Source organism: Argiope bruennichi, chromosome X2 (genome assembly GCF_947563725.1).
Source record: "Argiope bruennichi chromosome X2, qqArgBrue1.1, whole genome shotgun sequence".
Classification (NCBI taxonomy): domain Eukaryota; kingdom Metazoa; phylum Arthropoda; class Arachnida; order Araneae; family Araneidae; genus Argiope; species Argiope bruennichi.
In genome coordinates this window covers 5,331,598-5,356,073 of record NC_079163.1, presented here as the reverse complement: position 1 = coordinate 5,356,073, position 24,476 = coordinate 5,331,598, and the positions used below count along the sequence as shown (strand labels likewise).

At 28.4% G+C, this 24,476-nt stretch overlaps 1 protein-coding gene across 1 annotated transcript in view; it reads right to left on the bottom strand.

Moving 5' to 3' along the window:
* LOC129960367 (trafficking protein particle complex subunit 9-like) overlaps positions 1-24,476 on the bottom strand; it is a 63,847-nt gene that overhangs the window by 19,930 nt on the left and 19,441 nt on the right. Inside the window, exons 5-16 of the mRNA XM_056073774.1 lie at positions 21,859-22,124; positions 21,531-21,658; positions 19,143-19,211; positions 18,575-18,646; positions 14,258-14,380; positions 14,106-14,175; positions 11,653-11,746; positions 10,545-10,721; positions 9,757-9,902; positions 6,711-6,796; positions 4,435-4,561; positions 518-728 (exon numbers count right to left, since the gene is read on the bottom strand). Coding sequence (XP_055929749.1) covers positions 518-728; positions 4,435-4,561; positions 6,711-6,796; positions 9,757-9,902; positions 10,545-10,721; positions 11,653-11,746; positions 14,106-14,175; positions 14,258-14,380; positions 18,575-18,646; positions 19,143-19,211; positions 21,531-21,658; positions 21,859-22,124 — 1,569 coding nt within the window. The remainder of the gene's footprint in view (positions 1-517; positions 729-4,434; positions 4,562-6,710; positions 6,797-9,756; positions 9,903-10,544; positions 10,722-11,652; positions 11,747-14,105; positions 14,176-14,257; positions 14,381-18,574; positions 18,647-19,142; positions 19,212-21,530; positions 21,659-21,858; positions 22,125-24,476) is intronic.

Genomic DNA, 24,476 nt, shown 5'->3' with positions numbered 1-24,476 from the left:
AAATAATACGAAATCCACAAACATTTCGAGTGAGTGTTCCATGAACTAAATGAATATCATAATAATATCCCAAAACAAAATCTATCATCCAATTAAATAATAGAGAAACTAGCTTCTAGCAAAGTGAATAAAAGTTTTTCATTAATATTATTGAATTTACAAACTAGCATGGGGTTTTAATTTGTGCCGATGCTTGAAGTGCAGTTTTAGATTATCTATTTATTAATACAGCTAAATATGCCTTTCCATTTAAAACCAACTAATCTAATAAATTTTCAAAAATCCAAGAAAATTGAATTAATATCAAGAAGGTAATGGGATCAGATAAGGACAGCATCTAATTAATTGGTTTAAGTCAGTTAATTGGTCCACATTTGAAGATACACGATGATAATGAGGATCGAAGAATAATTTGCAGCAAAATATTTAAAATAATCTCTCAATGCACACATATAATCAACAGTGGACTAAATACTCAAACTTAACTCATTAAATGAAATACATTTAAAAATAATACCTCTGACCAGTCATCATAGTTGAAGAAGCACTAATAACAACATAACTTGTATCTTCAAGTGATGAAAACATGGAAGATCTGGGAAGTGAAGTAGACAGTTCTATAATGGGTAATCGAGGAATAACATCTATTGCGAAATATGGCTTTCTAATGGCAGGAATATCTTTTAAGAGACAAATGCTTTTGACCCCCATAACATGAGTAGTATAACCTAAAAGGTTTTAAAATATATCAGAACATTTTATGAATAAATCTGCAGAGTTCAGATTTTGCAACATTACTGTTCATCAAATTAAATATATGTTTTCACAGAATGCATTTAATATTATTCTATACATAAATTCAAAGAAATCAAATGGACAAAAACATTGTTATAAATCAATCTCTAAGTGTATTTTTAATGACTACAACCCAATTAAAATACAGGAAAAAATTTGAGTTGTACGTCTTTTAATGACAAAAAAAGAATTTGAACTTTAAAAAAAATGCCTTTGTTAACAATTATTCTTTTATTTCACTATTTCGCCTCATAGGTAAAACTTTGCATCGATTAAATATCAAGAATGTCTGAAAAATTTATGAAATCCTGCATATCATCTTAAGTAAAATAAACTATTAAAATTGCAAACGATTCCCTACGTCCCAAATCACAAAAAAATTTTCGAAATGTACTTAGTGACTAAAAGTGAAGATGTGCTTGAAGACCAATTAATGAAAAGCTATTTTGACTATGAAATCCTTAAGACATATGACATGTTTGAATCTTACAAACAAGACAAATGCAATCTTTAAAAAAAAAAAAAAAAAAAAAACGTTAGTTATGACAATGGCCATCAAAGAGAACACTGGTAAAGCATTTAGAATTATAATTCCTAGCTTAAAAAGACAACTCAATAAAATATTTATTAATATTCTATCGCGAGTTAACCTTTAAACCAGTTAGTTGCTCTATCTGTTTTGTATGAAGAATACTTGAATATTTTATTATCATTTCCATGGTATATATTAGCTTTACAAACAACAATTAAAAATTGCATCGTGATTAGGGAACAAGCCGAGCATGCTGGAATTTCTCTATTAATTAATGGGACTTTATCGAAATGATGATGTAGATTCTGTTGTTCAATCTTTCCATATGAAGGAGCGTTCCATCTTGCAAAAACAAAGTTAAATCTAACTAGTGAGGAACCTATTTGCCAATGAATTCTAAAGCCCTCCACGCTTTTGCGCATGCTTTAAAATGGATTTAACTCGACAAAATAGGGGTAAAAGGAGATGTTTACATTTAACAATAAAGTAAATTACGGGAATGCGCACATCCTTCCGCGATTCCCCCCTTGCTGCTTCAGATTGCGAGTTAAGTCTAGTTACCGAAGTTGAAGAATCACACAATGAAGCAGGAATAATCAATAAATGATAATATTAAGAAAATATACCATTAATCCAGTTGCGGTCAATTCTTTGAAAAAATACAGCAAACAACAAAGAGAGGGAGAAAACCTACATAAAGCAACGCTCAATAAGTCCGAAGGCTTCAACATAAATACATGCAAGTTTTCAGTAGACCAAATGCAACAGATATACAGAGTTTCAGTGCTTTATTGAATGTTCCAAGGCCACTTATAATCTAATTTCATCTCAGCTAAGAAAGTATGGGCAAAGTATAAACAGAATTTCCACATCTCCAGTAAATAAGTTTTAGCTGATTTTGCAAAGGAAAAATACTCAAAAATGTTTTGTCTTATTTTTTTTTCAATGTTATATACAGCAATAGCTTTGCAATTTTATAGATTATGAAAGACTTTTAGCATTCACATCTACAATTGAAATAGTTCCAAGTTATTTTCATTTAAGGTTGCTTTGAATACTAATGCCACTTACACATATTAAGAACGAATGTTTTTGAAAAGTAGAATCATCTTTGTAAACTGACAATTGTCAATAGATCATTTCGCCTCCATTAAGCCTTTAGTAGTATTGAATAATTAGCATTACAATAGAAAATAAAACTTTACAAACAAAGCATTATCTTTTAGGCAGATAACAAAATTAAAGACTTCAAATACAGAGTGCAGTACCAAAAATATTAATATCCGTCGCACATCTACTAACCAAATGACATCAAGTAGCCAAAAATTTCCAATGCATGACTCTAATGTGTGAATATGTTGAATGATGCGATTGTTTTGTTCGGGCCACACATTTGAGTTAAATTATTTTTTCTTATCAAAACAGAATTACAGATACCTGAAATGTATGACCAGCATGCAATTTTGACTAAACCAAGCAATTTTGATTAAAAAACGATGTCAAGTACAGTAAAAAGGAACTGGCCTTTTCTATAGTAAATATTCCTTTCAAGTTTAAAACAAAACCAATTACTTTTATAATAAAAGCAAGTTTACAATAAGTATAACTAACTACGAATTGCTATTCTTCAAATGTTAGCAATTTAAAAATTGATTTTCGGTTCTTGTAGGTAGCAATAACTTTTAAAAACGTTAAAGGAAATAATATTGGGTAAGGCAGTAAAATATAATACAATGAAACCTGTATTTAAGCAGTATTGTCTATAACGATATTTCCATCTGGATCCAACGACATTCCTATTTACTCCTATTTAACTTCCAATTTTGAACTTGCATATATCGACAATCATTTTTTAGATGATCTTGTCTACAACGACAATTTTTCCCCCTCAAGGAAGCTGAAAACCCGAATTCTTCTTCGGAAAGCGACACCCCATTAACCAGAATATGAAATAACAAACGAATGGTGTTTGCCTTCTTGTCAAGCTGTTCAGAAATATGGCATGCCTATAATGTCAGAAATTGTGGTAATAATATTTTATTCAGATGGACTTCCAAACTCGTTTAATGTTATTCTTCCCCCATCTCTCATTTAAGTTAAAGATAGATCACTTTTTAATTTGTGATCCATCCTTAGCAACTGTTCAATAGTGTATGTATTCAGACCTTCCCTCTCATTCTGCTTTTGATTTAAAAATTTATGGCATATGCACGATTAACAATTTAGTGGTCAAAATTTTTTAAGGACATTCTAGTCAGAAGGAATGTCAAGAACAAATCTTTCAGCAAATGATACGGTTAAGCACTCAGAAAAGAATAAAAAAATTTAGCTCTATCATATATTGGTATTTTTTGAACATCTAAACGCATTTGAAATCTTTCAAAAAAATAATATTTAATTTTTTTCTGTCAAATTATTTGAACGAATCAATTCTTGATTCCTCCGCAACAGTTCTTCTTTTGTTCAGCAATAATATTCCTTGAATGAAAAGGGAAAATAAAACTGTTTACCTAGGGCAGCCATCAGACATACCTCTACCTAAACGGGAAATCAAAGCAGGTTTATTCAAAGATCCGAATACGGAAGTGCGGATATTATCGCGAAAAACGCATCCTTGTCACTAACTTGTGTTTCAGGTTCTTAAAATATGAAATCCATTTAAGTTTATACATACTTCAGTAGGACACTGAGATACATATAAGCGTAAATTATATTTAAAGGTTCATAAAAAAATTATATGATATTATTATTAGCAGGCATGTAGCAGGCTCGCGAAATCTCAAGTTCAGTTTACAGTTACCTCAACCCTACAAACTTAAGTAAGAAGTTTATTCTTACTTCAGAATAATACCAATAATTCATTAAAATTCTATGCATCAAAAAGATGTTTACAGAGAAAAAAAATTAAGAATTATCACACATTGAAAAAACTGCAACTGCGAATTATACAAAATATATTGATATAAATAAATAAATACTAAATAAAATGAAAAAAATTTTTTTAAAGATTAATACATTTTGCTGAAAGGTATAAATATTTTGCAATTTCTGAAATGATGGGATTTAATGAATATATTGAATTAAAAATAAGCAAATTTATAACATACCTAAAATCTGCAGTTTGCCTGAGCCTACAGGTGAACCATGCAATGTTACTGGATATGGTCCAGATTCAGCTGGCAAAGAAAGGCATGCAGGAAAGCTTTCAAAGGGAATGTCATCAGCTAATATGCTCTGCAATTATCAAGATAAAATAATATATTAATATGCATAAAAACTTATGAATATATATAAAAAAATAATCTATAAACAAATTTAAAATTGAGAGCATATAATGTATTTTGGGTTTGTATAAGTCTGTAATCTGACTTCAGAGCAGATGTTCATGGAACTTCAGCTTTCTCTAAAATAATGTTGCCCTACTTTATATTAGTTTCACAAGGGGGCAAGGGATGGAAAATTTAGTTCGGGATGGGATTTTGTATGATGGTAGTATACCTTAAAGGATATTCAGTCTAAAATTTTATAACGAAATAGCAGCCAATTCCGAGAAAATGACCCTCAAACTTTGAGCTTAACTTATTTACCAGAAATTTTCAGCTGCTGCCGAGCAGTTTGACAGCGCATTCGGTCGAGTGTTAGTTTCTCATTCACGAGACAAGGGTTCGTTTCTAGGATTGCTCTTTCTTTCTTTTGAAATTTACAACTTATAAATAACATTAATTAATATGTCGTCCCCTTTCTATGAAAAACTAAATGTTCATTTTTCTAATTCTTGAAAAGTACAATTTTTTTAAAAAAAATTACATTAACAACTTACAGATATTTCAATTTAATATATTACACATTTTAATATATTACTAATTTTGATGTAAGCCATTTCAATTTAATATATCGATAATTTTCAATTTATTAAGTTACCAGTTTTTTATGTTAAAATATGATTCTTCGCATGGAGGCTTGCATCATAATTATAATTTTTAAGGTAAAATACTTATAAATAAAACTTTAAAGATGATAAATAATCATTACGTTTTTGAAATAGCAAAAGTTATATTTTTTTTTTTATTTTAATGAAGTTAAAGTGTTTGTTCTAACAGTGAAATCGTATTTATACTGGATATTAGAGAGACCAACTGATAATTTATTAAATACGTCAGCAAATATCCATATTAAAATTGAACAGAAATACAAAGGTATTAGGTTACTGAATGCATTAACAGATGATCCAAAAATTTTAAAACATATTGCTACACTGCCAAACATTCTGATGAAAGGCAGATATTTTTGAATGCAAATGAAATTTCATTTCAAATAGATCTATTTAATGTTGCTCTTGTGATCAATCATCAACTGCCAATTGCTCAAGATATTAAAATGCGTTTGGTTTAAAAAGATTCTACAATAATTACCATTCTGGTTCTTTTATGTCATTGAAAATTAATGAAATGTAGAATAAATTTCTAGAAATATTGAGTAAAAATTTTTTATGATGTCAATCATTATAATTTTTATCATCATATAAGTTGCATTTGTAATTTTTTTTCTGTTTAAAAATTAAATTATAATTCGAATATTAGGTGAAGGAACATTTATTTTTGATTAAAAAAGAGTAACATATAAATTAAAACTATATGCAAGTTGTTAATTTAAATATTTTTATATATTTTTTTATTTTAATTAAATTATTATTCGATTATTAAGAGAAAAACATTAATTTCTACATACAAAAATGAATAACATATTAATTGAAACTATCGATAAATTGATAATTCAATTTAAATAATTTTGAACAATCAAAAAACGCAACTAAATCTATTTGTTGTTTAAAAATTAAATAATAATTCAAGAAGGAGGAGAATAAGCGTTTATTTTTGCATGAAAAATGAAAAACGAATTAGTTAAAACTATTTGTAAATTGTTAATTTGAAATATTTGTAAAAACAAATGAAAAGAAAAAAAACAAAACAAACCTTAAGGATCGAACCCTGGTTTCTGAAAGAGAAGCTATCAAATGTTAATGAAGATGCTCAGCAGTCGCTGCAGATTACTAATATATAATCTATGCTCAAAGTTTAAGGGTCTTTTTCTCGGAACTGGCTGACTATTGCACTTTAAGATTATAATGAATGAATATTCTACAAAACCCTATCTCGGAAACTCAATAACCCGTGCCCTCTCCTTGTCAGCCAATGATTAAACTGTCAAATTGCAAACAATTTAAAATTGTAATTAACTTCAACTGCAATCATCTTTAATGTTAAATTTCTAGTAAAAATAATTTATGATCACAGTTAAATTAAAATTATACAGATATCTTCACCATTTTGTTTCTTTACAGAAAACATATATTGGTTATTTACATAAACTAAGAAAATCTTACCATATTCGTTACTTTAAGCTCAAAAGGTAACGGGTTAAACACTTGTAAAGCTACCTCACAGATATCTCCTTCAACCCATTTAAAATCTGAAATAAAATTGCGTACATACATCAAAAATTATTTTAATATAAAACACTTATTAAATGAACAGGAAGAAACAAGATTAACAGTATACTACGTTCTTATTACTTTTTTATACAATTATATTTTAAAATGAAACGTCACATGGAAAAGCACTTTGAAATCCTAGCCATCTATACATTTCTCAAAATTTCAAGGTCTGAAATAGAATCTCCTTTAAAACAACAGTTGTATATTATTAGTCATTAATATAATAATGTAATAAAAAAATTATCGCATTGTTTCAAAAGTGTCACAACATGTGTTAATGAAAGATATGTTTCATGTCAATTATATAAATCTGCGATGAAAAAATTGTCGATAAAGCAAATGTTTATTTTTAATGGTGATTACTGGATAAATAATGATTTTTTTTTTAATCACGTACACTTTCATTCCAAATCGCAATCCATTATTTTACTAATTTAGTTCATTTTGGACCAAAAAGAGAATTATTTATATAAGTTCGAAAAAAAATTATGGGCTAATAATAGTAATGTGGCGAATTAAGCTATTAAACAAGGGGGAAGAAATTATTTCAATTTAGAATATTTATCTGAAAATTTTGATTTAATGCTGAAAGAATTATAGTATTCAGATCATAAATGGGCAGTTTGCAGCGATCTGAAAACCATTTCTACGCTAATTGGTCAACAAAACGGGTACACGAGTTTTTTTTATTTTTTATTAATAGGTTAGCCTAGATAGAAACAGCATTACTTCAAGGGGAAAAAATGGCCAATGAGGAAGACATTAGATCCTGGAGTCAAAAATATTGAAAAAGAAAATGCGGTTAATCAAAAAAAAAAGGGGGGGAGGCAGTTACTTCCACTGCTTTATATAAAATTAGGTCTTATGAAAGAATTTGCCAAAGATCTACCAAAAAAAAGTGAATGATTTAAATACCATTGTGATCAGTTTCGGGTTAGGACCAGATATAAAAAAATGAGGAATGAAAGTTTTGAGACTAAAATGGAAATAAACGAAAGAAAAGCCTGGAAATCTCTAAAACTAGTTATCAATAGTTTTCTTGGAAACAAACAAAAGATCCAAGTTACAAATCTGTTGTAAAGGAGATGACAAAAAAAATTTCAAGATTTTATAATGTAGTATGAGCTTAAAAGTTTATTTTCTCAATTAACGTCTAAGCTGTTTTTCCTAAAATTTAGAAACAATTAGTAAGGAACAAGGTGAAAGATTTCCCCGAGATATAAAGGAAATGGATAGGTGGTATTAAATTTTAAATAAAAAATAATCCGTGGTAGTCGACTCTGCTGGCTGCTACATAGAGAACAAGCACTGTAAAGTTCAAAAGTGGAAAAAGGACTTTCGAAGTTTAAAAAAGTTAATGTACGGACTTTCTACATACTCTAAACAATTACTTGAATTAAAATTTCATTTAAATTTCATATATTTATATGAAATTTAAATGAAATGCCGAAATTTCGCGATTTTAACTGTTTCCTTCCAAATATGCAACACTTTGTAAAAAAACCTTTACGTGACAGAAATAAATGGATTTCATTTTTAGAATCAACACTAAAAATAACACAAAAATTATCATCAAAATTAAAGCTTTTTTTTAAAAGAAATATGTTATCGTTTAAACATAGTGGCAAGAGTTAAAATGGAAGTTCCATTACTCAAAGGCATTCTCGATTTCTACTGAAGTTACCCAACGAACTACCAAATCATATTTGACTATTTACAAATCTTCGGTGGAGGTTTGTCAGATTAGAAATTAGCAGTGCCGCAGAGAATTTTTTCAAAAGATTGCAATAATTTTAAGACAAGATACTTCAGACAAACATAGCCAAAAAAAAAATTTTCATTTCAAATCCACATAGGAAGTTTGTTTCACTATAACCAGTATATGAATGAATTTCTTGTGGTTTTGTCATCAAAACGTATTGAGAATGGTGAATTCATAATTCAATAGCCAAAAGTATCGGAGTCTCTCCTCCAACATACATTTCCATCTTCAACTGTCAGCTCAATTATGAAATCTGAAAGTTACTTTAATATCTTCGTTTCCCATATTTTTCTTTCGAGTACAATATATTTAATCCTAAATGTACAATAAAAGCTCAATATAGAGAATTCTGAATGTAAAAGTGATACAAAAAAATATACCCCCTCAGGAAAATGTGTTAACAAAACTGTGGCACAAGGCATACACATCCAGACTGAAAGAGTTAGTAATTGTTAAGGAAAAATCAATTGAGAAGTATGTTGACGAAATCTAAAAATTCAAACGTATAGTGCAATACTTTAAATGGAATACTTTAACCTTTAATAAAACAAAGGATTTTTTAATTTTAATTTTTCTACACAGTATTTAGATGTACATTCAATATAGTACAATAATAATTCATGATATGAGTCAATATTAAGTAGGAAATTTATTTCTAAGATACATTAACTATTTTAATGCGATATTTCAGGAAAAATGTTTGAATAAATTTTGTACATTTCTATGTTTACTTGTTGTTGTGGCTTATCCCACCTGGTCGACAGTAACATCAAACCAGGTCCATGAGCCCGAACGTCTTCAAACAATGTAGCACAGCCTCACAGTGTGCTGCACAGTGTACCTAATCGACGAGTCATGATAAAAGGGCTTAAAATGCAGCTTCAAGAGGTCAAGGACTTAGAGGCACCAAAGGCTGAAGTCTGGCTTTGTTTCATGCCTGCACTGCATTTAGCTGAACATAATGGAATGGCGTTCACGCCTTCGGTGACCCTACCAGAATACTCTCCCGACGTACTTCGCCCATTCCGCCCAGAAACACTCCCCCACCGCGATGAGGCAGCAATGCAGAACTTTGGAAAATCTCTCCACCCCGTCCTTTTCGAATATATATATACATATATATTCAACACTCTGCTATATATGATTTTAAAGCTTATATTTCACATGCATTACCTATCTTGCAACTACCTTTTGTAGATCTGTCTCTTGAAATAGCTGAAAATATAAAAATCGAATCTTGCTCAGAATCTGCTTTTGAATCATTCATGGTTATTTTCACCGGTCTTAGATGAGGGCGAAGACTTTGCAACTTAAAAGACCTGCATTCAAACAAATTTATAAAATCATTATTCAGCATCTATTGGCATATTTTTAACATATATATGAACTGAATGTCAAAATAAAGACCGTTTAAAAAATTAACATATAATATGTATTAAATTATAATGACAATTTAAGAAAATTACGATGTAAAAACCATGTTTTAAAAAATTTAGAGAAAACATTAGGAAAACATTGTACAATTGTGTAACAAAATTAAATTACATAATCAATTTTAATTAAGGTAGTAACTAATATGTAGTTCACTTTTTAAATATTAAAAAGTGAATTATAAAAATTTAAAAGTAATCGAAAAAGAAGGAAAATTTAAAAGAATACTGGCAGATAAGTATGCATTTGAGGAAAAAATAATGCCGAGTACAAAGGCACTATCTTAAAAAAACAAGTGTTCAAGAACTAATATTTTGATTAAAATATAAAGACAAAATATAAAATGAAATACTAATCATTCAGTTATTCCACAAATCGATCATCAAATCTTAAGGTTAACAAAATCTAAATATTAATATAGAAAAACATCTAACAAAAGAGCAAATATCATAAAAATGAGAAAAATTTAAGTTAATGAATGAAATATTTTGATGAAATTTTCTTCAAAATGTTAATAAATAAATACTAACTTCACCCGCGGTAAATTCAAAAGATTCACTGGAGGTATTGTAATACCATTTTCTAAAATTAATGGTACTGGAGCTCCTTCACATTTGGCAGTCAATTCTTCAAGTTGTCGACAAATTATTCGTAACTGAGAAGAAGTCAGGCGATTAAGCTGAGTATGAAGTGTGTATGTAAGATGTCTAAAAAGCAACATTTTTAAATGAATAATTAAGATTAACCTGTTTCATAATAAAGCACATTAGTCAACACAGTAGAAGAAATTAAAAATGCATAAAAATATCTCAACACAATCAAATTAATCCTAAGTATGTTGGGAAATTTGATTAGCCCCACACTGACACTTCAAACAGACTGAAAAAATTATCTTATGCAGTCAATGAATTATCTATCCAAACAATGAATTATGAACAAGACTGAATTTATATAAATTTTATCATATTCACAACTGACAACACCGCATTACTCCAATCTCATTGAAAAACTTAAAAAAGAGGAATTGAAATTTTTTACCAATAATCAGATCAAAGTTTAATGAGTTAAAAATGATAATGTATTTATTATAATTTTGAATTACTTGAACTATATAATTAAGATTTTTAATTTTTAATTATAATTTTTAAATTAACATTAAATAAATACAGTATTTGCAGTTAAATAAGTGATGACAGCTTCATCAAAAAAACATTACTGTCTTGAATTTGTAAGTAACTTCAACGCTTCCCAGAAAATACAAAAAGAATTGCACAAGAAATACATAGAATAAATAGCCAATACATCAATATGTTTCATCTTAAATATGAAATATGTCAGGGCACATCATAACAATAAATTTAATTTAGATAATACATCTTAAAATGATATAAAGAAGGCACAGTAATAAAATGCAGCTTATAAAAATTTTAGAATTAAAAATACCTAAGAAAAATCTCAATATTCTATTTTTTCATTTGTAAAAACTTTAAAATTAAAATAACAATTTTAAGCATTTAATTAAGAACTGGCGAGAAAAGAAAGCAAATTCAATAAGCAAAAACAAAGTAATTTGCTTGTTGAATTAAAAGCTAAAAAATGTCCATGATTAGTAAAATATTATCTAATTATGATGCTTACCTCACGGTTATTGCTTGATAATTCAACATTAATGAAACTCTGCTAATATCATTTAACAGTTGGTACTGAATGCCTGGCCATCCCAAGGAATTATCTATAAAAATGAACTAAATAAGAATACTAAAACGCAAGTGGTAAACAGTATATATGAGTGCTATTGAGCAATTTATATGAAAATAGCAGATATAAAATAAAATGGATATATGTATCCTACATAAAAGAAAAATTTCCTTTAGAATTTACACAGTATTCAATATTAAAAATTTAAAGTCAAAATTTTCAAAAATCAAAACTACTGTTTCAAAGAGTTTATAATCGATTTCCCCCACCCCTTCTATTAAAATAACAATGTGCATTTTTCAACATTAAAATTCTAGAGTTGATGTAGGAAAGCATCTAATGACTTTTCATACATAATGGAAATAAGTTGGTGAAACAGTAAAAAAGACACGAATGAGAGGGTGTTTTTTCCCCCCCAGTCTTTTCTAGATAATTCGAAAAAGTGCATTCAATGCCAGAAAATTTTGGTTGTAAGTAGAGTCGTTAAAATTTTATACAATATGAATGCATATAACATGTATTTAGCTGTAAAAGTTTAAATATTAGCTTTTATCAAAATATTGAATGATTTCTAGCTTTTAAAACAATTCACCATTCTTCCTTGATCCTCTTATACTCTTTCTACCGGCAAGATCAATTAATTTACAATTTTTCATATCTATTACAAAGCGAAAATTTAAGATATCTGCACCTAAAATCGGGTTACATTCAAGTGAAAATTCAGTTCGGGATGAGATTTAGTATAATGGTAGTATGCATTTAGAATGTTCACAGACGAAAATATTAAATCACAATAGCCAGTAGTGAGTTTCAAGAAAATGGCCCGCAAACTTTCTGTATAGCTTATATATTAATAATGTGTCACCGTTGCTGAGTCGCGAGTAGTATAGTGGTTAAGCCGTTAGCATAGTATTTACGGTTTGATTTGTTAATAAGGTTTAATTTGTTTACCGATAACGTAATCCCAGTGGTCCAGCAGAAATTAGAACTGCTTGAATTTGAAGCCTCCAGGTATCGAAATTGTTCTTAGTCAGTTTTTCAATGGCAATTAGCTGGACCATTTTGTTGGTACTGACAGTTCAGGAATCGAAAACGCGTGTTTCACAATTTCATTTTTACTATGTGTGCTGCGTTTACGATCACTGCTTTCGTTTTGCAATTTGAGTTACTTCTGGGCCCGTAACCATAGTTGGAGATTTAAGCAGCGAATATTGCAAAATATCAAAAGCATTTATTTATACAGCAATGCACACGCGAAAGCATTACAGTAAATGATTAACTAAGAAGGTTCGGAACAGCATCGGAAAGATCTTCAGTCATAGAATAAATGTTACGTAAACGTCTAGCAGCTTTGGAGGCAGATTCTACTTTAGGATAAAGGGGATTGAGAAGGAGAAAATGAGCACTGATATCCAACAAACTGCATATTTTGAATCCGATGAATTGAGAAGATGCCACAACTTACAAATCCTCTCCAAGCTTCCACGGCACACAAGCAAACTGGTATTGATATGACAATATATATGCATACATGTAAAACTAAACAGTTTAACATACAACTTTTTTTACAGTGATCAGCATCTTTTGAGGAATTATGCATTGTTTTTAAAACTGAAAAAACACAGCAATATCTTTGATAAGAGTAGTACTTATAATATTACCCAAAATATATCACGCCCGTATTCCTTTAAACAGACTTCTATGCTCTACAACTATTAAGGCTAACCATTTCAGCAATAATATCACTACTATTACAAATGAAGGTGTAGATGCACCACTTTTCAGGGAAATTTTGGAAACACAGTGTGTTAATATCATTTTTAAAGCTGAATATGATTAAAGGGTAAAAATATAAAGCCATGCTCCAGGCACTAACTACTAAGCCTCTGATGACAAAGGAGTAAAATAAAAAAAACCAACAAACATTATATTCAAATCCCAATTACTCTCGATATACGACTGCATTTTAGTACTGAATGCATCAAATTAAGAGAAAAACTGAAAACACATCCAATTTGGTTCACTTTTTTCCATCTAACAAGTAGAGTTTACCACATTACAGCGAGGGATAGCTATGCTGATCCCCTAATTGAAGTGTTTAAAGATATAAAACTTTCAACATTAATTCTTTCTAAATTTAATTCCATACTTATGGGCCTATTAAGCAAGGCTTTTAATATTAAATTTTAGGAATTATCTGTTCTATTTAATGTAATAAAAGTTTAATAAGAATCAATACAAAATCTCTAAACTAAATTCTTTTGAAGAAAAGCAATGATTATGCACCCAAAAGTATTAGTAATTTCATGTTATTAAGGCAATAACTACCATTAAGAATAACTGCATTAACAGTGTAAATAATTCTTGAAAAATAGATTCAAATAGTGTAATACCTGAGGGATATTCTTCAACATCAAGTGGAAGTGAAAAGCCAGGTAAGGATTCCAACATTAGATAATAACACTGAAAAAAATTGATAAAATGAAAAAAATACAGAATTCCTCTTGACTTATTTATAGAAATAGAAAATTTGCGAAATCTATACCTTAAGCCAATTAGGATTAGGATTTGCAACACATGCTTTTGCTGCCATTCTTTTGAAAAAAGAAGCTTTTCTATGAAATCCCATATCTGTAAATACTTGAAATAATGCATTAAAACGGATTACCTGCAATACAACAAATGTACAAAGAATTATAAAAATAAATAAATAATTTACTGAAGGAAAACAACACAGTCATTTCTCCATACTAAAAGATAAAAAATTGTGCAATTTAAAAATAATTAAGTATTTTTTTAAAAAGAAAAAAGAAACTTTCATGAATATACCATTATAACAAATCTTAAAACTAGTGAAAGAAAACTAGAATTTTAAGATCTGGATTAAAAAGATTTACAAAATTTTGATATCCTAATACAATATACAGCTTACAATAATTTAATTCATTCATAATAAAAAGAGCAATCTTACTATTAATTTAAGCAATAATTTTTTCTCTCAGATTATGTAAAATTTTTCTAGTTTGGTCACTTGCTACGAAATACAGGAGATAATAAATAATTTGTTTAAATTAAAATGATGGAAGAAAATATGGAATATAATTTGAAAAACGGTATAAATAGTAAAAAAAAAAAAAAAAGTAGAAAAAGAAAAGAGGAGAAAAAACGGTAATTTTGAAGAAAATTTAAAAACCGTAGCAATGAAGCAGTTCATATTTGATCTTTATGTAAAACAATATCTTTCATAATTTTTTTATAATGAGTTCATTTTTATAACTTTGGATCAATTCAAACAACTTAGCAATTCAAAGATGTGACTCATTATTAACATATTCAATACTATGAAAAAGATAGGTTTATGGTTGTACTTTCAAAGAATTTGTTTACACAAAAAAGTATCATGAAATTATTCAAGAATCTATTTAACTTTCATGTCTCTTACAAGACAGCAAATTATGTTTTCTATACAGATTTAAATTTAATAATATTTTTTGTATGCTTGTGTCCCTTTTATTTTACGCATTTTAAAACATAGTGTGAGGTGAGGAAAAGAGGATTGGAAAAATCAAAATAGATTTTTGTAAAACAAAAATCTAAATATTATCCATCCAAAAATATTCACTATTCTCCTTATGTTCTGTAATAATGCAGTACTAAAGCGATACCTTTTATTTCTTAAATTGATCATTTGACATACTATATTGTTTGTTTGTTTTTCATTTGAGATTCATCATTATGCTTACAACAGTTGCAAATAGAAAGCTTATTCAAGCGGGAACGAAATTGTCCATGCACAGTTATAAATTATGTGCATGCACTTTGATACTGTGTATATAAGTAGAAAGAGCTTATGGAAGTAACATCAGAACGCATGCGTTTCATTCGTATTGCAGTATAACAAGACATATAAACTAATCGTTCAGGCTGAATTGCGATCAGTGACAGCTAGCGATAGAAATCTCCTATAAAGCCCCGCAATGAACATGTTAAAAAATTATTCGGTATATTTATATTTTTTTGTTTTGTATCATACATTTTAATATTTTTCATAATTTATATTCAACTTTAAATAAATTGGGAGCTTTAGTAAAATAAATACTTAGAAGCTGCAGTTTTGTAATATTTAATTTAAAATAAGTTTTGAAATGAATCTGTTTTGTAGTAAGAATCATTTATTTGTTTTTATGTCTTTAACCCCTTCAGGACTAGCCCGTGGTGACCGAAGCGCTCTCACAGGACCGAACGCTCCGAAGTGAAGCGTCACCACGGGCCCGCGCAGTTTTCACAATTAAGCCCAATTTTACAAAAATCATATAAAATCATTATTTTAATGTAATGACTAAAATTTTACAAGTAACACTTATAATATACTACTACTTAATATATATTAATATAAAGACTATAACATTAATAGAAATGAATGAAATAAGCTAAATACTCAACTTTTAACTATACCCACGAAAACAAAGTTATAAATATAAAAATTCTGTAATATTTCATTCTCACCCCCAGCAATAGTCATCTGAATGCACTTTCTCATGTTCTCCTAACGAAAAAAACCCCAAAATCAACAAGAACGCAGAAGTCCTTTTAAATCACACGTGCACTTTTTTTTTTTTGTCATACCAATAAATTATTTGTTTATGCAAAAAAATCTATCAAATCTAGAAACGCAGAAGAAAAACCAGTGCCTACCCCCATATGAAGGTCAAATGCCATACAATCAGATTGTTAAGTGTTTCACTCTTTTCGTAATGGGAAAGCAAAATAGAACTGATCAAAAATATACTAAATACTATGTAGCGATCCTGAAACTGCAAATGATAACTCTATTCCTGCTACATAAATCAATAAACATTCCATCCTTTCGTCACTCAGTCAAAATATAAACAAAAACCCAGAGCAAAATAAATCATGGCCCTTTAAATTCCCAATCCTTTCGTAACCTTAACACGTGCAATTGCTTACATGTTTAAATACCTCAGATCAAGTAAAAAATAAAAATAAAAGCTCAGAACCGAAAGCTTATATTGAAGGTCACCACACTGTGAGATACACTTCAAAATTATAACGAACTTCAACCGCCATCTAGTTCCATTTAAAAATTTAAATAAAATGTTCTAAACTGAAATCCCGTAAACGTGATCGTGGGCTCCTAGAGTGGGAAAGGTTCGTCTCATATACGATACCGAAGGCCGTGAAGAGAGAATGGCTTGATTGCGTATACGTGGTCATGGTCCTGAACGGATTAAAAGAAACTTTTCAATTGGATTAATTTCATCTAAACGAAAGGATAATGATTTCCAGAAAGTTTTGAATGTGTCAAATCATTTTGATCAATGTACTTGTGTTCTGGTTCATATGGAAAATGAAAAAGTAAATGATTTTCAATCAAAAGATAATAAATATTTCACAAATTTTTGTTCAGTAAAAGCGCAGAAGTTATTAATCCTTCAAATGTTTTGAAGATTTTTTTTAAACAAAGTGAGTTTGCTATAGATAATTCTTTTTCAAATTATTTACCATGTTGATAATCCCAATCAAATATACAAAATCTCGGCTATTATCAAAATTTTTTAATTTCAACTTATATCCCCTAACAAAGTCAGTAACATCTTGCTTCCTCTGAATCGATCTCTCACTTTTAAGCAAGACTTCACTCAATTTTTTCAAGGTATCTGCTTCGACAAAATTATGAAGACTGTTGCTTCAAAGTGAATGAAGTGTTCATTACTTTGTATCAACAAAAGTTGCAAGAAACCATTAATTTTTAGTTTGCAACAAAAAGTCTCACATATGACTTTTACACAAAAATTACAGACAAGTGTTTGCAGTGCTCCAAGTAAATCTAGCTTTACAAATGCTACAATATCTCTTACAGATAAAAGGAATAAATTTTAGAAATAAGTCAATTTAAAATATTCTGATTACATGGTTACTTTTATTATGTTTCTAGTTATTAATATAGAACATTTTATATTAAAGCTTTCAATACAGAACTACAGTTACTTTAGATGTTATTATAAATAATGACAAACTCTGAGTTGGTTGAAGAAATAAGAACATCATATGGTAAATGGTAGTCTGTGGCAAATGTAAGCAGTATAAAGAGAACGTTTACTTCCATTATGAAACAATGTGCAATTTAAAAGTTTACAAATGACTTTGTTAAACTTCAAAGAATGACTTCATATTTTTGTAAATCTTTGTTTGAAGCATAATATGAATTAATAATGATTAAATTTATTCCCATAGTTATTTAGAGTAATTAAGTTAGGCATGATTGGATTACTTTTAGAAAGTTAATAAAATTATTCAAATACGATCACAAAATTCTCGTGAAGTTCAGAAATAATAAAATTAATAGCAAAGTATGAGTAGAAAAGATGTTAGTAGAATTTTTAAACAATATTTCTTGAAACCTACGAATGTCATTCATCCAACACCTTGCTTATAAAATAATCTCCCTTAATTGAACTTTTATGCAAGTTTACAGTTATTAATCAAATTAAAATTTTATTGAAAAAAGAGCATGGCCAAAATACATTGCAATATAATCACCAGTAACTAATTTGATAGTTCAATCTTTGACCATAAAGTGTTATCAGTCTAAGTATAAAAAAAGATAGCAAAATAATTTATTCTGCAATAGCAACAATCTAAATTTGTATTCTGCAGTTAACATGATTTAAAACAACAGCTTTTTCAAATGACAAAGAATATTTTAAATAGGTCTTATTCACGATTTTGTCATAATGATACAATTCCTCCAATGAATAAAATCCAGTTAAGAATTATAAACATTTGGATCACTAATAAAATAAAAATTAAATGATTTATAAAAAAGAAAATATAATCTTACTTTCTGCTCATCTGATTGAATGACTGAAGTAAACACTACATTCTGCAAAACTGTCGATGCTTCTATATATTTCTACATAAAAAGCAAAATTAATTTATAACAACAAATGTATAAAACTATTGACAGTTTTTATAAAAGTTTTATGAATTATTTTTGCATACATATATTTTAAAACCATTTTCACATTTAATTAAATTGATTACATTAGTTTACTAATTCCATATTTTAAGAATTGATAATCTTTTGAAAATTTTAATAAAGTATAAATCATGAGAAAATTACTATTCTTAACATGAAAAGTTTATAGCAAATAAAACTTTTCCTTTTTTTATAAATTTTCATAAAGCTACACAGAATTATATTCTTCACAAAAAATATTCTTATCATTCAAAGCCATAGTGAGTTTGTGCTCATTAATTTAAGTTAAATTTACCAGAGATATATCAAATAATGTTTATATTTAATAATTGCTTTTCATAGGAAAGAAATTTAATTGAAAGTTTTTATGTCTGTTAGAGAATTTATATCACAACAAAATATAAATGAAGATACATAATAAAATACTTGCCTTGTAACTTATGAAAACACGAGCAGCTTTCATACTACACTCCAGTTCTACAATAGCTGCTCCTTGATACTATAAAAAATATTTAATATTTCATGAAACTGAATTTTAAAAATTAATAGATGTCACATCAAGTTAGTAGTAAGATAAGAAATTTTCCACAAAATGGCTCAACCCAAATCTTTGGAGCATTTGTAAAATAATATGGCATTCAAATGCTTTAACTTCCTTTTAAGTAAATTTTTAACAGCATGAACATTTATTTCTCATAGTAAATATGATGCAAAAGAAGAAAATAAAAAATTCCAAATCTTCTATCAACCAGAACAAATTAATTTAACAAGTTAAGTATTATATGTATAATGAATAGTTTTCAAACCTTTATTTTAACCAATACGGAATCTGAATATTCAAGAATTACTTACGATTACAGAATGTTTCAATTTCTTTATAATATTGCTTCATTTGTTGTTGTTTTTTGATAACGAAATATTATTCCTACTTCCTACTATACTAATGGGTATTTAAACCCCTCCCCCCCTTTTTTTGTATTACTTTCCACTTTTTAGTCTATTCCATAATTCACAGTTACAAACATCATGGTGCCACTTGTGTGAAATCATTATTAGCTTAATTTATGTATTGACTTAGATTATAATGAATTATGAACTCTTAAATTAAAAATGGTAGAGAATGCCACTCTTCATATGCCTCCACTCACATCATGGACTGCAAGATTGTAGAATGTAGTTATTTTGAATTAAGTCTCACTGCCATAAACTGAAAGTTACAGAAAAAATTCTTTATTTGTTCTATCTTTCCTTTTAATCAATGACAAAGCTCTAGAAATTGTAATCTCTGAACTGAAATTCAATACAAATTCTAGACAGAAAATACTGAAAGCAGGCATGAATAAACTGATAATCACACATAATTAAAAATTACAGCAAACTCTTGCTTAGTTAAAATAATATTTCCCTGTAAAAAAAAAAAATTTAGAAATAATTCCTTTTGCAAAGCAATGTAAGCAGGTGTGGTTTTTGTAGTTAAGAGTTCATATTTAAAAAAAACTGTAGACCATAGACGTAATAAGAAAAGACACCTTGTACAAATTAAAGCAAAGAATAGAATGGTTATTTTCAATATCCAAAATTGCTAAATCACAGAATGTAACATAAAGGAGCAGTAATATAAAAAGTAAATAGCACTGAGAGAACGGAATCTTTTAACATCTATTCATCCTTACTGTCATTTTAGATTTCTAGCTTCAAAAATCTGAAGTTCATGAAAAAAAAAATTTTCTGCAGCCATCACGAAAACTGGTACCTGGGACGTCTATATATTCCTTGTTACTTCTCCCTATGTCATTGAGAAACAGATAACTAGACTTTCTCCTTTTGGTAGGAGTATTTTGATGGTACAGTTCCCCCCATCTCATCCACTCCTGCTATAACCATCAGAAAACACATTCGAATAAAAAAAATAATCAACTATGGTCGCAGCAAAGAATTATCTTTATATTCAACAACTTTTACTTTACTGATGAATATTAAGCTATGTATGAGAAAACTCAAAGAAATTTGTCAGGACTTCCATCATGTTGTTTTTTTTATCATTATTTTATTGTATTATACTTTTCTATAAGATAATTAAACTGTCATTAATGGTCAAAAGATTTATCCAGGATTTATTAGTTGCACAATTTCACACATAAATCTAAACAAAAATGTTATTCTATGACCAGAAATCTTCCAAACATGAATGAAAAGAAATTGCATCATATCACTAAATAGATTACAATAAAAAAGAAGCAGAATTAGCATTTTTAGGTACAGGAAAGTTTTAAATGGGGTTTGAGGACAATATTAACAATCATATGAATCATAGGGCACTGAAATCATTCAGAATAATGAGAAAACATTGAGTAAAAATAATGAAGCTTAATAATTATTTTGGATAATCGCATTGATATTAAATGGTTGCATTTATCTTTTTACTTAAAAGTACTTTACTTTCTGGCTATCTGCATAGCTACCTTCGATGAAAGAATTTATTATTTTCAGAGAAACATTGCTTATCAGAGAGAAAGAAGGTTGTAAAGCAAATGTAGACAATTTATGTGGAATATCTTTTGAGCTTAAAAAGTTACACTGTAAAATACTAGCTTCCACATTTACCAATATGATTTTAATTTGGAGATGAGAGAGAGCAGATTTTGTTTAAGTTCAATTCCTACAAAGTGGAATCAAATTCAAAAGATATACTATAAATAATTTAAACCTGAATTTAATAAATAAGACATTTGAAATCAGCATTGAAAAGAAACAATTAAATTTCCATATCTACACTTTTTTGCTATTAAATAAATTCTGTTTGCACAAATAAACATACTTTTTCGTAATGCATAATAGCTTCTTCATATTTTTCAACAATTTCTTCAAAACTAAGAATGCTTTTCCCTAAGTTCTTGTACTCCACAGGATCAAGGTATGGAGGAAGGCTTTTACTTTGTGTAGCTGCTAAATGAAAAAATAATTACTAAAATACTTAACACAAAATTGGACGAAAGGGCATTTAGATATGCAAAATACGCCAGAAAAAATTTCTCAATGATTCTAAACTTATTTTTAAAAAACTAAGTAAATTGTTATATTTACTAAAATTATGGACTAGAAATTTTAAATTCATTAAATATAGAATAGAATGATATGTTACATACGTGATTTTATAATTTTTGGAACAGGAATTTTAAATCGCTCAGGAGAATGTTCCTTCAGTGGTTTGCCTTTAGCTTCTGATTGCAATATTGTGGATGCAGCACATTGTCCTTCATACGCAGCTGCAAGCCACAGCCAATCTTGTCCCGATTTCAAATACTCAGTGGAGGATAAATACAAGGGTAAAGCTTCTAAAGGTAGTCCTGCTTGCAATGCCAAGTCCCCAATGTGTTTTTTCATTCTTCCTAGACATCGTTTCTTGTATACCCTACATGATGTACCCATTAAAACATTTGAGATAAAATTGTAAAACATTTAGTACAAACAAGCATTGCAGAAGTCCTATAAATTCAAATTCAGCAATCAATTTTAAAAATCACCAAATTACCATGCATTTTTTAAAATTAAACAATTGACATACAATTTTAGTTGGGATGAAAGAAGTAAATAATCTTATATGGTGGATAAATATTAGTGTGATTATGCTTCCCACTTCATTTCAATACATTGCTTCTATGAGTTCTTATTATGTTGTTACATGTGATTATGCAACTTTAAAATGCTGCGTTATTTCTTCTTATTTTTTCTGAATTTCTATGTAATAAATGTGCTCCTTTTCAAGAACCATGCCCAAGGATTTATAGAAAATTAATAATGAATGGAAGTATATCATGGTTCTAGTTCATTAAAATGTTAAGTGAAAGAATTGTGAAAATAAATTTTAAGAACAAACCTCTCAACATAGGCAACATAAATGGCCCAGAGATAAACGGAAGTAGTTACTTTATTTGCATATTAGAACTCCGAACTCTCTTAAACCCAAAGAGATGGACGCTACAATATTAAAAGTTAAACCAAAGGAAATAAATAATAATAAAAAAAGATGCATCAGAATGGGACCAGAAAATTTCTGACATCATAGCTTATATTAAGGTGTCACTATCTGACAAACAGGCATGGTTAATTCACAGCAGAGGAAATTGTGAAAATCCTTTGGGATAAAATGAAATCGACTTTTACAAGTCAAAGAGAAGACTGCAAAATTAATGCCAGTAATAAACCAAAAAAAAAAAAAGCTTAAAAATAAAAATTAAATCAGTGAATGAGTGTATTGAAAGAAACCAGAAGAATACAACCAAATACACTCTATAGGATTAGATGTTTAAGTTAAAGAGTTCATCTATTTCACTTTTTGTGAATTCAAATAAAAACTTTCCCAAGTGCAAAAAATTCTAAAAGCTGTTCATGAAAAATCAATGGATGAAATATTAGAAATTCTATATATAAAAAAGAAAATGCTTATAATTTGTAGATAAATACTAATGAAGGATGAGCGAAGAAATGTTTTATTCAAGAAAAGACAAACATTCAAACATAAGACTTTATTATATCTGCATCAAACACCGTCACTTTGCCAAGGATTGTTTTTTCAAAAATTCTCACTGAGACTTAAAAGGTACAAAAATCCAAAATTATCTTTAAAATTTGGACATATAACTTACTTTCAAGTTTATAAAATAATGAGAAATAAAATTTAAACTCCAGATACAGATAGGATATGCTACGAAAAAAGAAGGAATATCAAATTTATATTGAAAAATTAAGTAATTATTATTGATTAAATGAAAAGTAATTAAGGAAAGATTAGTAAAATTCAATGGACATTTGAAGGATAGTAGTAGTTTGATTAAAGTGAAAGCAGAAATATGAAATATTGATTCCCTGTTTGGAACTTTTTCAGAAATAAATAATTAATTAAAAAAATAGAAAAAGTATCTCAAAATTCCTGACAATATAGCAGGAAGCAAGGATAATAATCCCATTTCACACTATCACACGATATCAGTAAGACAATGCTATGGAAAAAGGTATGAAAACCAAATACAAGATGTTCAATTGAATAATAATGATGCATAATATCAGTAATGTCCAAATCTATGCAAATGTCAACTACTGTAATCGATAGTATCAAGAACTTTTATTTAGAAACAAGAAATAATGCTCATTGTGACAGAATTGGGAAGTAGAAATGAATTTGTGCATAAGCACAAAGAAAATAGTAAAGAATCAGCAGAAACAAAATTAATAAAAGGCAAATAGGTATTATAGATAGCAAGTTTTAATCCAATGAAAAATAAAGATTATTCAGAATTGTATACCTCAGTCGAATTTTTTCGTCTATTGATTACACTTGTATCTATACTAATGTGTTAAGTTCTTTGACATAACACAGGACATTTATATAGTTATTTAGAAGAAGCTGTTTATATGTTACTACCATCTAGTTATGAGAAATTAATTGAAAAAAAGTATTTATGGCTTGTCTCTTTAGACAGAAACTGGTTTATGTTAGTAAAAAGTGAATTAGAAATATTAGGAATAATCCAATTAGTAACTGACAGTTGTGTGTTAGTTAATACTCATAGCAAAAATAATCTTACAATATGCATATACACAGATATTAAGTAATTTTTTTTAAATTCCTTTGAAATGCATCACAAAATTGTAACAAACATCAAAAGTGTATTTGAAGTGCATGAGAAAAAACTGGTTAGTTTTTTGGTAGTGAAATTATAAAAAGGAAAATGTTATTAGTTTGTCAGGATTTGAATGTACTGAA